This window comes from Adiantum capillus-veneris, chromosome 12, assembly GCF_014529385.1.
Source record: "Adiantum capillus-veneris isolate H3 chromosome 12, ASM1452938v2, whole genome shotgun sequence".
NCBI lineage: Eukaryota > Viridiplantae > Streptophyta > Polypodiopsida > Polypodiales > Pteridaceae > Adiantum > Adiantum capillus-veneris.
Window position 1 is genome coordinate 110,787,286 of NC_140942.1, and position 15,051 is coordinate 110,802,336.

At 39.4% G+C, this 15,051-nt stretch overlaps 1 protein-coding gene across 2 annotated transcripts; it reads right to left on the reverse strand.

Moving 5' to 3' along the window:
- Positions 1–1,113: 1,113 nt before the first annotated feature.
- LOC147446317 (uncharacterized) lies at positions 1,114–7,808 on the reverse strand. 2 transcript variants are annotated; one of them, XR_015189860.1, is made up of 6 exons: positions 7,222–7,808; positions 6,078–6,364; positions 5,314–5,926; positions 4,143–4,219; positions 1,706–2,654; positions 1,114–1,462 (listed from the first exon to the last, which is right to left on the reverse strand). XR_015189860.1 is itself a non-coding variant. In XM_086525580.1 (5 exons), exons 1-5 carry the CDS (start codon positions 7,475–7,477, stop codon positions 1,800–1,802), a joined length of 2,088 nt encoding a protein of 695 aa, XP_086381706.1. In that variant the 5' UTR covers positions 7,478–7,808; the 3' UTR covers positions 1,477–1,799. The 2 variants fall into 2 exon arrangements, 1 of the variants encoding a protein (XP_086381706.1); XM_086525580.1 differs by lacking the exon at positions 1,114–1,462 and having other exon boundaries at positions 1,477–2,654.
- Positions 7,809–15,051: the final 7,243 nt, after the last annotated feature.

Consider the following 15,051-nt stretch of genomic DNA (forward strand, 5'->3'; position numbering starts at 1 on the left):
GCTTAGCAAATTTCAAGTTGATGTTATCAAGAAAATGAGCCAAGAGGGTCCTGGCAATGCTACCCGAGATGCCAAAGCCTGCTCTGATACCAATTGCTTCAAATAAGTCTACACAAATGCACACAAAGAAGGAGAAGATGAAGGAAAATCTCAAGGCCACACAACAAAGGCAATAGTAGTAGTGGGTGAGATAATATAGGGTTACCCTAGAATAAGCATATATGTAGATAAAATGGGGGAAAACGACCTCGTAGAGAGGAAAAAAGTGCCCTTATAAGTGTGTCACATGCATCACTAGTACCATAATATGGTAACATCCTTTCCTCCCTCCATTTCCCCCCCCCCCCCCCCCCCCCCCCCCCCCCGCCCCCCTCTCTCTCTCTCTCTCTCAATACTATTATGTCTAGTAAAGCTTTAGTATCTTTGGAAGTTAGCTGGAATAGTTAAAATGATGACAGTTAACTTCCAATTTATACAACTCTTGGCATCAATGTTCAGAGTTTGCATGTATCCTCATTCTCCTAAGTCAAGCCACCACTCCTTCAATGGTTGTAGTAAAGCTCTGATCACTATTGAACGCGTTTGTTGTATCATTAGAAGGATATTTCAATGCTAATACACCTTATAAGACCTTGATTATTCTCCAATTTTTTCCTGAAGCTGCTCATGACCTGAACCTGAAATTTTAGGAAATCGCACCACTTAAGGACAATGAGAAGGATAGTCAATGTCACCATGGCATGCATTACCTTTCTTCATTCAACCCTTGCATCTCTTAGAATGGACAAACATGGTTGCAAGCCACCTTTTGTTGCAACAAGATAATGGCCAATTCTACTAGATTCCATGACTCCTCTTGTGAACAATGTTGTTGTTCCATAACAAGTTGAAAATTGCCAAAACAATTTAGACAAACACTCCATTATTTTGTGCCACAACCTTCTAGTTTTGAATCTTTGTTTCAAGAAAATCAAGATGCTAATGTTTTCCATGAGTAATCTCAATAGCAGTGTGAGTATTTATTTATGAAAGCAATCACCGTGAGCACCAAATGAAGAAGAAAGGATTGATGTCTGGAGAATTGCTCAAAGAAAATAAAAAGAAATGCTTAAGACTTATGCAGATTATAGATATAAAGTACAACTCAAAGCATTCATAACCAGGTGGTTAAACTAATAAGCCATAGTCCATCTCTTATACACACCATTGGCAACACTGTTGGTCTATTGTGTTAGCATAAGACCACTAACTTGTGTGAGAATAAGGTCCTAAAGCATGCAGAGCATGCACCACCTATGCTTGAGTGGTTAGAAGTTTATGTGGGTAAGAGCAATTGTTGCATGCATGGAGGTTTAAAGGCTATATATACATCGTACATGCTCATTAAATGTATAGAGAGGTTTTTTATTGTATGCTTGAGTCCCTCTCTCTTGTGCTCATGCTCCTTCTCATCTCGATCCACCTGTGTGCCCAACATATTGGCTATATAAGTAGCATATTACTATGCTCATTAATTACATTTTGGCGACGTGGCACTTGACAACAAGAGTAACATGCATTTATAGAGTCATTCAAAAATTAAGCTATATCACTTGGATATTGATATAGTATTACTAAGAAGAATGGAGTTACACACAAATCTTCAGCTGCCCTTATCATTAGGTTTAAGCAGGCAGAATAACGGACACAGAGAATTAAAGCTCACCAAGGCTGCTGGCGATGGCGATGGCGATGCGGTTTATATTAGTGGCATGCCCACGTTTAATATGACACTTCACCTACATTAAAGATTTTGATCATCACGCAATCAGCTCCGGATCATGATGATGATGACGACGATAGCCCTCAGTAGATATTCTATTGTTGATGTCAGTGATATTACAAGGAGCTGTGCTTGCAGCAGCATCTTCATTGAGATGACCACTCCGCAATGGTATTGTTGCTGCGCCTGCCGATGTCGATGTCGAACTGCAACCAGCAGCCACCATGGTAAGCTGCTTGAATTCCTTGAAATCTGCAATTTTATCTGGCTGGACTGTTTCACGTTCTCTTAAATTGATATTGGTATGGGATAAGTCAGCATCAGCGTCAGCGGTGGTACTGATATTATCATCTTTGGCTTGTATGAGATGGAGCAATTGCTTTATATTGTTCCCTTGATCATAGTGGGCTCGAGGCAATGTGTTTGCATCGTGAGCTCTTGTGTCTGAAAGGGCGATTGGGGTACTGTTGGCCGCTTGCGGTGAGAAATTGTGCATATTAGTTAGCATGTTGTGCTGGCTATGCTTATCTGCATTGTTATCAAGTTCAGCTGGGGTGAGGTCAATGATAGTGATGCCAGCAGCCCTTGCAGAGATACCTCCATCTTCAATATCTTCGCTTTCTATTGTATTGTTAGTACTTAAGCTCTTGATTTCACCTAGTTTCACCTCCCTTTTGTCTCCATATAAGTCACACTCTGGAAGATCCTTTGATGTTATATGCATGTTGTCGAGGTTTGCAACTGCATATTGTTGGTGCTGCTCGTCGTATTCTGGCGGTACCCATATGTGCCCCAACACAAGGACATGGTGGCCTGTAGTTTGCGGAGAGTTGCTCTGTACTGAGTTCGCCACCACACCATTAATTGGCCTTCTCATGTGAAGCCTAAACTTCTGCAGAAATCAGATGTGAAGCTCACATTATTAACATCGTATTACACTTATTTCGCGTCGGTTGGGGTTCACTTGTAAATATGTTAATGTAGCACGTGAGTACGTTCAACATAGGATTTATTTAACCCCATTTTCACACATTTTTAATGTATAGGTCCTCTAGAGCAAGGTCGGCCAGGAGCCGGTGGCTAAGAGCCACATGTACGGCATGCATGGTAGTTCCTGTAGTTGAGCCAAGGAGTTCTACTTAAGAGAGTTGGACAGAAGTAGATCAATATCCGAGTACCCAAGGTCTTACAGGCACATACACAGGTTGAATTGGAAAAGGGTGTGTTATGTTCATGAAAAACGTACTGATTAGGGGCTTTTAAACTAATTGGCCTTGGACGCATGTGATATATAATGAGCTTTTAAACTTGGTCTTGGACGCATTTGATATACAAGGTTTACATATAGTGAGCTTCCCCAGGGTAATATTCTCTAAGGGTTACTATTTGGTATCACGTGAGTATGCAATGGGGGAGGGTTTTGCAAGGTGAAACTGGACGAAAGAAGGGTCACCTTCTAAAGTGGTGTCAGGGAAAGCTTTGTTCAAGAAAGTCGGAGTAGTGCCAGTGATGACAATACACAGACCGTCCAACTTGAATACTTTGGCTACATCCAAGACGTATTGAAAATTAGCTTTAGAAAGTTTGATATTTTTATTTTTGATGTGAAGTGGCTCAAGGTTATTACAAGTGGGCAAAGTTTTACAAAGAGAGTCCTGTATATAGGGCTAGATAAGGGAGTTTGGGTGCACATAGGTGACGTCTCCTAAATCCCTCCAAGAGCTTCCCAAGTTCACATCTATGGTATTGGACATTTTTATATGGAGACAGATAAGGAAACACACGCAAGGTGAGCTTACAGATTGGCATGCACATTTGCATATGCATAAGGAAACATTCAAACAATAGGTTATAACAAACACGTGCACACATACACATGTCACGAAAAACACATGTATAGAGAGGGAAACAGGTATGTAACATGATGTGTACACATTCAGATCCACATACTTATATACATGCATTTTCCTATATCATTGAATATGCATACATATAATGCGTATACATGCATTGTACATGTCTAGAGAAGGAAACAGGTATGTACACGTGATGTGTACACATACAGTTCCGCATACGTATATACATGCATTATCCAATATACACATACGTACATACATTGCCCTTCATGGATATGGATATACACTCATACATGCATTATCCAATATACACATACGTACATACATTGCCCTTCATGGATATGGATATACACTCGGATGCAAAGCCTTTGAAGGGTAAATAATTAGTATATGCACACACACAAATAAATTTGGGCTTTGTATGCATGTGGATGTGTGTGCATACATACACAGGCATACCCTATTAGAATAAGCCTAGGAAACTGTGTACATAAGATTTTGCAGTTTTGGGTAAAGAAAAGTACCTGAAGGTGACTCTTGACCTCATCATTAGTAAGGCCCTCAACATTCATCAGCTCTCGGATTTGCTTTGGGGTAGCCACTGCAGCCACCTTTTGAAATTTAGTGTACAATTCTATGAAACTTGAGTGTTCTAGACTCAAGTGCACTGCATACAACTTTACTTTTTAAACATTCATGCACAAATTACAATGAGTTGTATGATTAAAAGTGCAATCGGCAGGTATTTGCATAAATGAATGCACTGGTCCATTTTCTTGATCATGTCTTTTAAGTAAAAACTAGTCAGACAACCAGGATTTATGCCAAAATCTAGGGTATTTACCGGGGTCAGTGTTCGGGAAAATCGTTTTTCCAAACATACAAAATTCCTTTTCTTGATTTTGTCAAGAGGAAATTTTAGAAAATTAGGTCATTTTTTTCAGGTTTTTACACTACGTTTCTCTATTTTGGGGCGAAATTTCTCCTTTTCCCCTTGCCCTCAACTGGCATTTTTGAAATTGAAAACGGCACGATATTAAGCTTAGACACATTTTTCCCAAGCACTGACCGGGGTTTATAACTAAAATGCCCAATTTTGGAGCTTGATTTTGGAATTACAACCAGGATATGTGATCACTCTATGAATGTTATGGATTCGTTCTACCTTGCGGCTGCACTTCCTATTGCATTTGCCATTGTAGTGAGTGTGTTGTTTTAAACGTATTCCATAACCAATTCTTTTTCATGGGAAAGTGCTGTCATTTGGCAATGACAGTACCATTACCAAGCCACCATGTTATTATGGCGATGGATCGTCTCTATCCCATAAAACCGGTTTGGAAAAGACTTACTGGGCTTGGGGAGCTCATTCTTTGTAGAACTACTATATCCCGTGCCTTCAAGGGGAATTATTGAGATCGCTTATTTGTGAATCAGCCATGATTTTAACACCCTTTTTCTATTCATTCTGCATTTTGTTTTGAAGCTCCTTAAATGATACCCTCAGTAAATAAAAATGTGACAACTTTGGAATTAAGAATGTCCCTCTGTTGAATCCGCATCATAGCTACAATGCATATATATTATGGTGATCTCCTTGAGCTAGTTGCATCAAACAGTCTCAATGCATGCATGCCATATGTCTTTAAACATTTAAAGCAAGCTTAAGTATTATTTTGTGTGTGAATATCTAACCTTGGCAACCTCCTAAACGATTGAGGGCGGTGAGGAAACGTTGATGGAGCTCGGGAGACCAGCATCTTCTGGGTTTCCTCTGCACACTCCCTGGTTGTAGATTGATAGCATTTCCACCTGGGGAGCTGGACGTTGATTTTGCCAAGGGTGTACTTGACAGCCCATGAGTGTTTATGTGAAGCTCTTGGGGCCCAAGCTTTGCAGTGATGCAGCCGATTGATCTTGAGTAGGAATTGGGCGAGCGGAGGTTGGCATTTATGAGTGCGGGCATGTTTATCGGCATTAACGATGCGGGCATTGCTTGGATGCATTGGCGTTTCTCATCAGGTCCCTTGATTGTGTCATCATCTCCCTTGTCTAGCAAGTCAGGTGCTGCTGCCTTTTGATCTGGGGACAACGAGCGACTAAAAATGCTTTGCATTGTTGAGAGATATTGCATGGCATTGTTGGTGATTAGCTTTGAGGGGCATGAGTTGGGCATGGTTTTTGTACTTGAGCTTATCATTAAAGTATCCGTCTCTTTCACGACAGCTTGCTGAGAAGTTGCACCATCTGAAAGTGCCGTCGAACACTCTTTAAGCTTAAGGAACTTGCTGCTGGCTGGCATATATTCCTGCAACATGGAGTATAGCTAGAATTAAGAGCTTCGAAAGACCAGACGTATTATTATATGAGGATAAACAACCCAACGAGAAAAAGGAAGCTTAATTTGATTAAGTTGTAATACTCATAGTAAACATAATGCTTCTTGCGTCAGGAATAACCTTAATGGGTGCAGTAGATGTTGTTTTTTGAAGCATCCATCTAGTTGGTTCAATCAGTGATGGCGCTGTTTCCACGTCTGGAGCTGATGACGTAGGCAAGCCGCAAGTCCATTTGTGCTTGAAATGCAGGTTGATCTCTCCCATTGTCGGGGCCGACTCACTGCCTTTTGTCAAGCTGTTGGTGTACTTGCATACAAACTCATGATGAGTTGGGGCCTCATCATGAAGTGGAGTGTTGAGCTTGCAAGTTAGTCGCTCCTCTAGTTGCTCCTTGGATGCCTCAATTGCTGCTTGTGAAAAACAAGCAAGAGAGTATTAGACCTAATTACCACCTTTTCTTCTTCCTCTCTGCTTCCATAAACTTCAAAACGTGAGAACAATCATAAGACACTAAATAAATCAACATGGGCTAAAAAAAGAAAATTTTCTCCCAAATAGAACAACACGCAAATAACGGGACTGTCATGATTGGCGCTTAGGCCCCCAGGGTGGTCACTGATCTAAAGCTCCCTATATCAGTTGCCTTCAAGACATTTTGAATAATACCTTCATATAGATGCTTATATATGGAGGTACTATTATAAATCCTCAACCCCCTAATCCTCGCGAGTTAACCCACATGATATCGTCCACATTGTGAAAAGTGAGCACGCGGGGATTAGGCTCCCTGCAAGGTTGGTGAGCAAGCACCGCGCACGATGGTAGCTCTCATGGACACCACCCATGATCAGTATCACTTCCATTATCAGGAAGTAGGATTAATTGTAGTTGCCTCTCCTTTGAGTTTTGTAATTTTTCTTCTGCTTTGAGATTTACGTCCATGGTCAAATTGGTTGGAACTTGAAAACCTACAAAACGGGCCTCTGAAAGAGCTGATCAAGTTCAATTGTCGCAGAGCCATGGACAAATTAGCTAGTTTGTAAGTTAATGATACCATTGTGAGCAATAGTTAGCTACTTGATTTATTCCTTATCATGAAGTACAGGAGTATAATATAAGTACAGCAGTGAAAAAGCTCAATTTCATGCAGAGATCAATGAGATCACTCATTATTGAAGAGGAATGATAATGATGCAGGCATGAGAGAGAGAGAGAGAGAGAGAGAGAGAGAGAGAGAGAGAGAGTTAGAGTTGTGACTTGTTACCATCATCAAGGAGCTGCATGCAAAAGGGAAGCTCTCTTTCAAAGGCTTGAATTTTGAGGCGTTCGTCTTCAAGAGCTTTGTGGTACACTTCAAGAGCATGCAGATCAGAGTTGCAGCTCATGGGGTGAGTACTACCGTTGAGCTGCTCTCTCTGCATGAGACATCGGCTAGTATCAGGATCCTTCGACATAGTCGTCGAAGAAGAGGCAAAGGATCTCCCAAGGGAGAGATCTGCAGCTACTAGTCTCATATTCATGGGTAGCAACAGAAGCAACAGCAGAGCTAGTCTAATGCCACCTTACCATTGAAGAATGGATTATGTTTTTATACACGCACACATATATGGGGGAGAGAGAGAGAGAGAGTAGTATTTCTGTGATGCTATCAATATGTGTGTATCAAGTGCTAGAAGGGATCTACAGGGAGCTTGCATTGTGCTAACTCATTTTGTAAGTGGCTCGGAGAAAAGGGGAGAGACCTGGAAGAAGCAGCTGATGATCCACAAAGAAAGCATTTTCCTAGTCCTTGTTGAAGAATATCTAACCAATCATTTTGTTTAGTTTTTTAATATGGGTACCTCATGGGGTATGCGGGAACATGTGTGTGTGTGTGTGTGTGTAGAGAGAGAGAGAGAGAGAGAGAGAGAGAGAGAGAGAGAGAGAGAAGGAACAGGTATTATTTCTTCTTATTGTAGACATTTGGTGTATCCCAATTATATTATCTCTCTATGCAATATAGAGAGAACCTAGACATATTATAGTGATGGAGAGAACAGAGGAAAGAGAGAGCAAAATAATGCACAGTGCTCTCTCTCTCTCTCTCTCTCTCTCTCTCTCTCTCTCTCTCTCTCTCTCTCTCTAACAGGTCTTTAGTTCAAGACTCGTCGGTAGATCTTGGGGAGGGTCTCTCTGTATTGTTTCCACGACGTTAAGTCTCTCTCTCTCTCTCTCTCTCTCTCTCTCTCTCTCTCTCTCTCTAACAGGTCTTGAGTTCAACACTGGACGGATAGATCTTTGAGGCCTCCACTACATTAATACTTCTCTTCTCCCTCTCTCAGTACAGAGATGGAGTTTGGAATGCCAAGAGATATGGTGTACAGAAGGAAAAGAGTGTACATGTAGGCCCTAAAGGGAAAGACGAGAGAAATCTCTCTCTAAACACACACACACACACACACTCACACACGCAATCTCTCTCTCTCTCTCTCTCTCTCTCTATCTCCCTCTCTCTCTCTCTCTCTTACACACACATACACACACAATTGGGGCATGATGGTGGGAGGTACTCAAAGTTAGTTAAGTAGTTAACTTGAGGTTGATAGTAGGTATCTCTGGGTGTCTCGAGGTCTGCGTTTTTGGATTTTGTGGTGCAACTCCCAACTCCCCCCAACTTCCATACTGATACTAGAGAGAGTCTTAAGAGATTGTGAGTGTGTGTTTTTCTCTTTTTGTGCATTTGGGCGCTCCCTTCTTGGGGCACGTGTGGCCTCAAAAGGATGCAAGGATCCTTAGAACGCTGAATCCTTAAGCAAAGCGCATTTTTGGCCTTTTCCACATCCTACCAAGTGAGCCCCACCTTTATTCTTCTCCCCTTTTGTGGTCTTAGCCTTAGCCCCTTTTGGACCCCACCATTTCTCATAGACATGCCCTAAAGACACACTTACACACCTACACACACATCTCTCTCTCTCTCTCTCTCTCTCTCTCCCCCTCCTTCCTTTGTTGTCTCTACAAGCCACCTCACATTAACCTTTTCATCGTTGCTATGAGACCCCTTTAAGTCCTCAGTCAAGGCACCTAGTTGAATCTTGTTAATCGCAACACTCCACCCTTTGCCTCGTACACTCCAAGCACTTACATTTTATCCAAAGTGAGATCTTAGAAGCACTTTCATATACAAATCCTTGTTTATAGTGTGTTTATGCAAACCCTAGATCTTGTGAGCTATGTTCACAAGCAAACCAAAAGGGCTCCAGGAAAATGTAAGTGAGAAAAAAGAAAGCTATCACTACATCTGTACTAGTGTAGAACACCTTTATTCGTTTCCACACCAAACAATAATCTCTTTCCTGTCTTGCAACCATTCCATCTCAAAGTAACGAATCTGATAAAGAGTAGAGGGGTCGCATTTTGACTCTATTCTCTTAGTCTATCATTAAGAAAGATTAAGGCTAGGCATACCATCACAATTAGCACTGCTTGAACAAAGAAGTTGATTGTTTAAGTACTTGTCCTTTGTACACAATTTCCATCCATCTTTCTGGAGATACTCAACACCACCATGGAGACAATACTAATTGAATATATGTGAGTTTTGACATGTGTCTAAACACAACATGTACATAGCTGTAGACATGTATTTTACATTTATATCTGCAATTAATAAAAACGTTTGGTTTTTACAATGAAAACATGAATGTATCTTTGATTGACTCATAGGATTGCTTTGTTCTTGCTAATGGTCTTGGGTATGTCACCTATATAATATGTGTGTGTCACATGACTTCGACATAAGGATAATTTTGATTCCAAAAAATGTTCATTTTTATTTATAGAGCGGTGTAAATTAATATACTGGTGGAATAGGAAAGGGTTGTGTTATAATCATGAGAAATTTATAGATAAGGAATTTTAGTAATACCCCTCGAAGACATGCGATATAGTAGTTTAACAAAGGCTATCTAGAGCTACCGATGCAAAAACTTAGTGCCTTATGCATACCCATATCAAAGGAAAAAGGATAGAGTTAAGTTTTGGTGCATTCATCATGCATATATATAAATGCATACATATACATACATACACGCGCGCGCACACACACACACATGCATTGTGATATACCCTATGCTATTGGTGCAAATGTAGTTCAAAAGGGAGAGGCTAAGGTGTCTCCATAGAGACCCTTTATATGAGAAAATGCTTTGACTATGCTCAGGTTGGGAGGTGTAATTGTCCATAAAAGCTTAGCAAAAATGAATGATATGTTGATTCTTAAACAAAATACTTGACTAATTTTCTAGATCTGCCTAAAAATTCAAGAATCTCAATTGTTAATTTAGATTTTGTCTCTTGCCCCCCTCGCCCTCTCTCATACTCTCTTCCCTCCTTAGGTGTATCACGTTGAGATATTCTTTTCGCTAGGTAGGTTGCAAAAAATCTCTGAACCACCCCATCTTTCTGTCTCACCACTTCCCTCATTTCAACTCTCTTGTTAATATCCACTAAAACATTTTTTTTTCTTTAGATTTATTACAACATTGAATCTTAACGTGGGGTACTTGCATGAAATGGGCTTCACTTAGTTGGTATCCATGGACCCCAAATATTAAGCTATCCCTACCACACTAAATAACTTGCAAAAAGGGAGAGTAAAGGAGAAAAGCACTTCTTTTGGTATATAGTTTTGACAATAATTGTTTGGGATGGGCTGTGTTGGTGATGCGTGCATAGAGAGAGAGAGAGAGAGAGAGAGAGAGAGAGAGAGAGAGAGAGAGAGAGAGAGAGAGAGAGAGCATATGAGAGTTGGTGAAGCAATGGCTATCGTAATGTTTAGGATAATAAATAACTGATGAACTAGTGGAGTTGGTGAGTTGGGTGACCACTGTAGATACAAGTAGCCATCATGCACATAGCCTTTAGACATAACAACCTCCCACTTGAAGGCCAATGTGCCTTTAAGCAAGCTATGGACACATACGCCAGGTATGCAGAGTCTGAATCTCTATCCAATGCCCAAAAGCACTTGATAGCATACAAACTTTCGTTCAGGGTAGAACTTTGTTTAGTGGATCTACAGGGTTGTTATCTATTTAAATCTTGACAAATCAATTTGTGCTTCTTCCCAAGGACCTTGTGAGAAAAATGATACCACACATCAATATGATTTGTCTTTGTATGAACATTGGATTTCGTACCAGTGAAATAACATTTTGACTATCACAACTAATGCAAAATTGGAACTTCTGCATTTATCATTAGGAAAACGTTGGAGTTAAATTTGGGCTTTTTGATCTAGAGAGCAAATGGCATTTAACTAATGAAAGAGGAGCATCTGCTATGGAGGTTGAAAATTAACTAATTTATATCTCAAATTTCATACTTTTTTCAAAATCAGCACAAAAATAAAAAAATGGTCTAAAAATTAGATTAAAGTGCATTCCTACGTGCTCGCAACGAAAGGAGACACTACCCTCCAATGGTGGCATTCAATGTGCAAATAGCTTTTTGACTCAACTCCTCTACTAAGTTTTTTTTGGGCTTCTGGTCCATTCATTGCACATTCCAAATCTTATCTTGCTTATGTTTTCTTCTTTACTTGCAGCATTTTCACCCACACCAAGATCCTAGCAATGGAGAGCCAATGTGTTCTTATCTTGCTTATGTTCTTCTCCACTCACGTCATTTGCACATACACCAACAACATAGCAATGGAGAGAGAATGCCCTCGTGGCTATCTACCTCGTCTAACCGCTTCCACTTGGACAACGGGTAATAAATCTCTTCCTTTATCACCTCTTGCATACTAGGAAGAGGAAACAGAGTGATAACATTAAGTGTTGAATGTATATTAAGAGAGACTTTCAAGAGAGAATCTATATAACTTAAGTGTTATTTAGCCAAAAAATATGCTTGATTATCACTGAGTTAAGTATGCTTTTGAGTCCATCAAAGAATTGAAGTACCATGAGTTTTCAATATATAACATGTGAATATTCCATAGGGATTTGTGACTTACACGTGAGAGCAATAGCGGGCTCCATATTTGCTCTCATATTTCCACATAAAAATATCAAAACTGACTGAATTTCAGCCGCACACAAAACTACATAATATTCAACCAATAAAAATAAATAACCATGTAAAAATATCCCTTTCTTATGCATAACAAAGGGCTTTTACTCTCAAAATCGAGTCGTAGACACGCGCATTCGACAGAGATCCACTACAGACAACTTTTGTTACTAGTCAACATGAAGAGGGGTGAAAGTGAATAGGTCACAATTCATGTTTATGGCCCTCATGAGGAGGGACACACCTTCAACGCAAGCTGTAGGACCCTCACACATATGGGCACCTCTACTCTCAAAACCCCACCCACCACGACGGCGGTAGGAACAAGATCTTCCTTCTTCAAAGATGAAAACCCCACCTCATTCATGAAAAGGATCTGCAAAAAATGGAACAAAGCACCCCCCTACTTGCATATGAATTTGGAATTAACTTATATACAAAGTCTTCACTCAACCTTATATCCATGTAGTTGTTCCCTACACATATTTACACCTACCACACACCGCTTATGTACACTTTGTACATGCATGTCGTATGTACATGTAAGGCTTTCAAAAATATCAACTAAAGTTCTTGGGGTGGCCCACATCATCTCTCAAACACACGTCACATATATCCCCCCCCCCCCCCCCGCCCCCCCAACACACAACAAAACCAAATAAGCCTGTGACACTTTTATGTATTTCAATGCACACACTTCAACTTCTCATCATGGATTTCATTGACATGATCATGAACTCCTGAACACGTTAATATTGTTGAGTGATCACACATGAAAATCACATGATCACATTAAATAGTAAGATAGCCCTCTTGGTAACCTGTAAAAACCACTTCTGCTGGTAAACATGTCCCCATTGGGCTTTTTTATTTTCTCAACGGGCCCGCCAAAAAAATAAAAAAGCTTGGTGGGCCCTTTTGTATATAGTTAAAACTATACTGTCTTTAGCATTTTTACTATACAAATCCCTGGGGAGTGTATTGTAACGCCGGGTACAATTATTTCTCCTTGTGAGTTGACCTAAGGTTACAAAGTCATAGGTCCTATTTCTGGGCTAAGCGTTATTCTTAATATTGTAATCACTTCTTAAAAAATTAAATTCCTTGAACAAAAGCAAAGGTACGATGCCAAACAAATGGAATCTCTTAAAAGTCATGCTCATTGCGACGAAGCCACTGGTCCATAAAGGGGTTGAAGTTAGTTTTAGAAGATGAGAATATTTAAAATATGAGTCGTTAGTTAAGTGTTAGATGCCCTGTACCAGTATTTTGGGTATGTAAAGATCCTTGAAGTCTTGCATTTCACACCGTCAGGTTTTAATTGATGTATATTGTTTGTCACTGCACAATATGAGAGCTACAATCCTTAATTAGGTGACAATAGCTTTTATATATTCAATTGAATGTATAAGGGGGCTGCAATCTTTGATTGGGTAACAATAGTCCTCAAGTGTGTAATTGTATTGAAGATCTATATTTTATAGTTTTGTTTGATCCATAATGTTAGAATAGAGAGTGTATTATGTATTGCAAAAGTGTATTGGTGCATGAGGTTGAAATCATACATATTGTTACTTTTGTTTGTGTTTTGCAAATGATTATCATCATTCCAATATCTAAGTTAACTATTCTATGTTGCATATGAAAATAAGTGAAAAAAACCCCTAAACCACTACATATAGACAATAAGGTCTTTTTAAATGTGTCTTATTGACAGTAAATTGCAGAGTACTTAAAAGTAACCATCAAGTCTGCAATTGCATTGAAAAATTCATAGTTTTGTTTTATGCATAATGTCAGATAGAGAGTGCATTGCAAATCATACAATGTGTAAATTCAATTGGTTTTTTAGTGAAGTTTTTTGTTTTAGTATATATTAAAAAGTAGAGAATTGTTTTTATAGTTGAATATGAAGTTCTTATGCCGTCCCGGCACAAGTGGTACGAAGTCAAGAAAGAAGAAAAAGCCACATATGCAACATATTTTCTTACAACATATGTGGTTGATATTAGGAGTGGCAATGTAAATTTTTCTTCATCACAAAAATAGACAGGGCTCCACACATTAGGGACCATTTTTTGGGTAGCTTTAAAAACAGTTGTCGCAAATGTAATCATCCTTAGGCACCTACATTTGCAAAGCGTTTGAGAGAAGAGATCACAAAGAAGGATGGCAAGAAACATAGGGTAGAGGAATTTGTTATGGATGCATGCCAAGAGAAGCTAGAGCCAACTATCAATCATAATAATCTTGTGGTGACACCAACCAACACTACACAACAATTTGTACAAGGAGATACAATACCAAACAATGTTACTTCTAAACGCAATGAGGTTGGGCTTGGGAAAATGAGACAAAGATCATTGCATCAAAGGTTTCAAACGTAGACGCTGGAAGAGGCACAAAATGCACTTGCAAAAGATTCTTTTTTGCTAGGAGTGCATTAGTCATGGTTGACAGCCATCATTGAAAGCATGCATGGAAGAAAATCGATGAGTACGGTCCAAGATTTTCACTCGCTTTGTATCACACGATACGGAATGATCTCTTGGACAAATCTTATATCGAAGTAAACGAGCGTGTTTCCAAAAAAATTCTTGGAATATATCACATTCACGATACACAATTGTCAGTGAAATGGTTGGTCAAATATTTAGAGAAGACAACCGATCAATGTTATGCTGGTTTTTTCAAGGAGAGAGACATTCATAAAAGCTATCGATAATTTTGGTGCTATTAAAAGTGGCAAATATATTACTGAGGTCTTGATTAATGTAATTAAAGAAATTGGCACTGAACATATTATTCAAGTAGTCATGGATAATGCAAAAAACTATAAAAATACTCATAACACAATTAAAAAAAACTTTACACATTCACGTGAATAGATGCAATACATAGAGTTTGAACTTGGTGCTAAAAGATTGGTATAGTAGTGAAGAAACTACATGGCACCAAAATAATTGATGTAGCATGGAAAGTTGTGAAATTCATCCTGAAACGACAAAGATTTTGTAGATGATGCACATATTAGTTATGT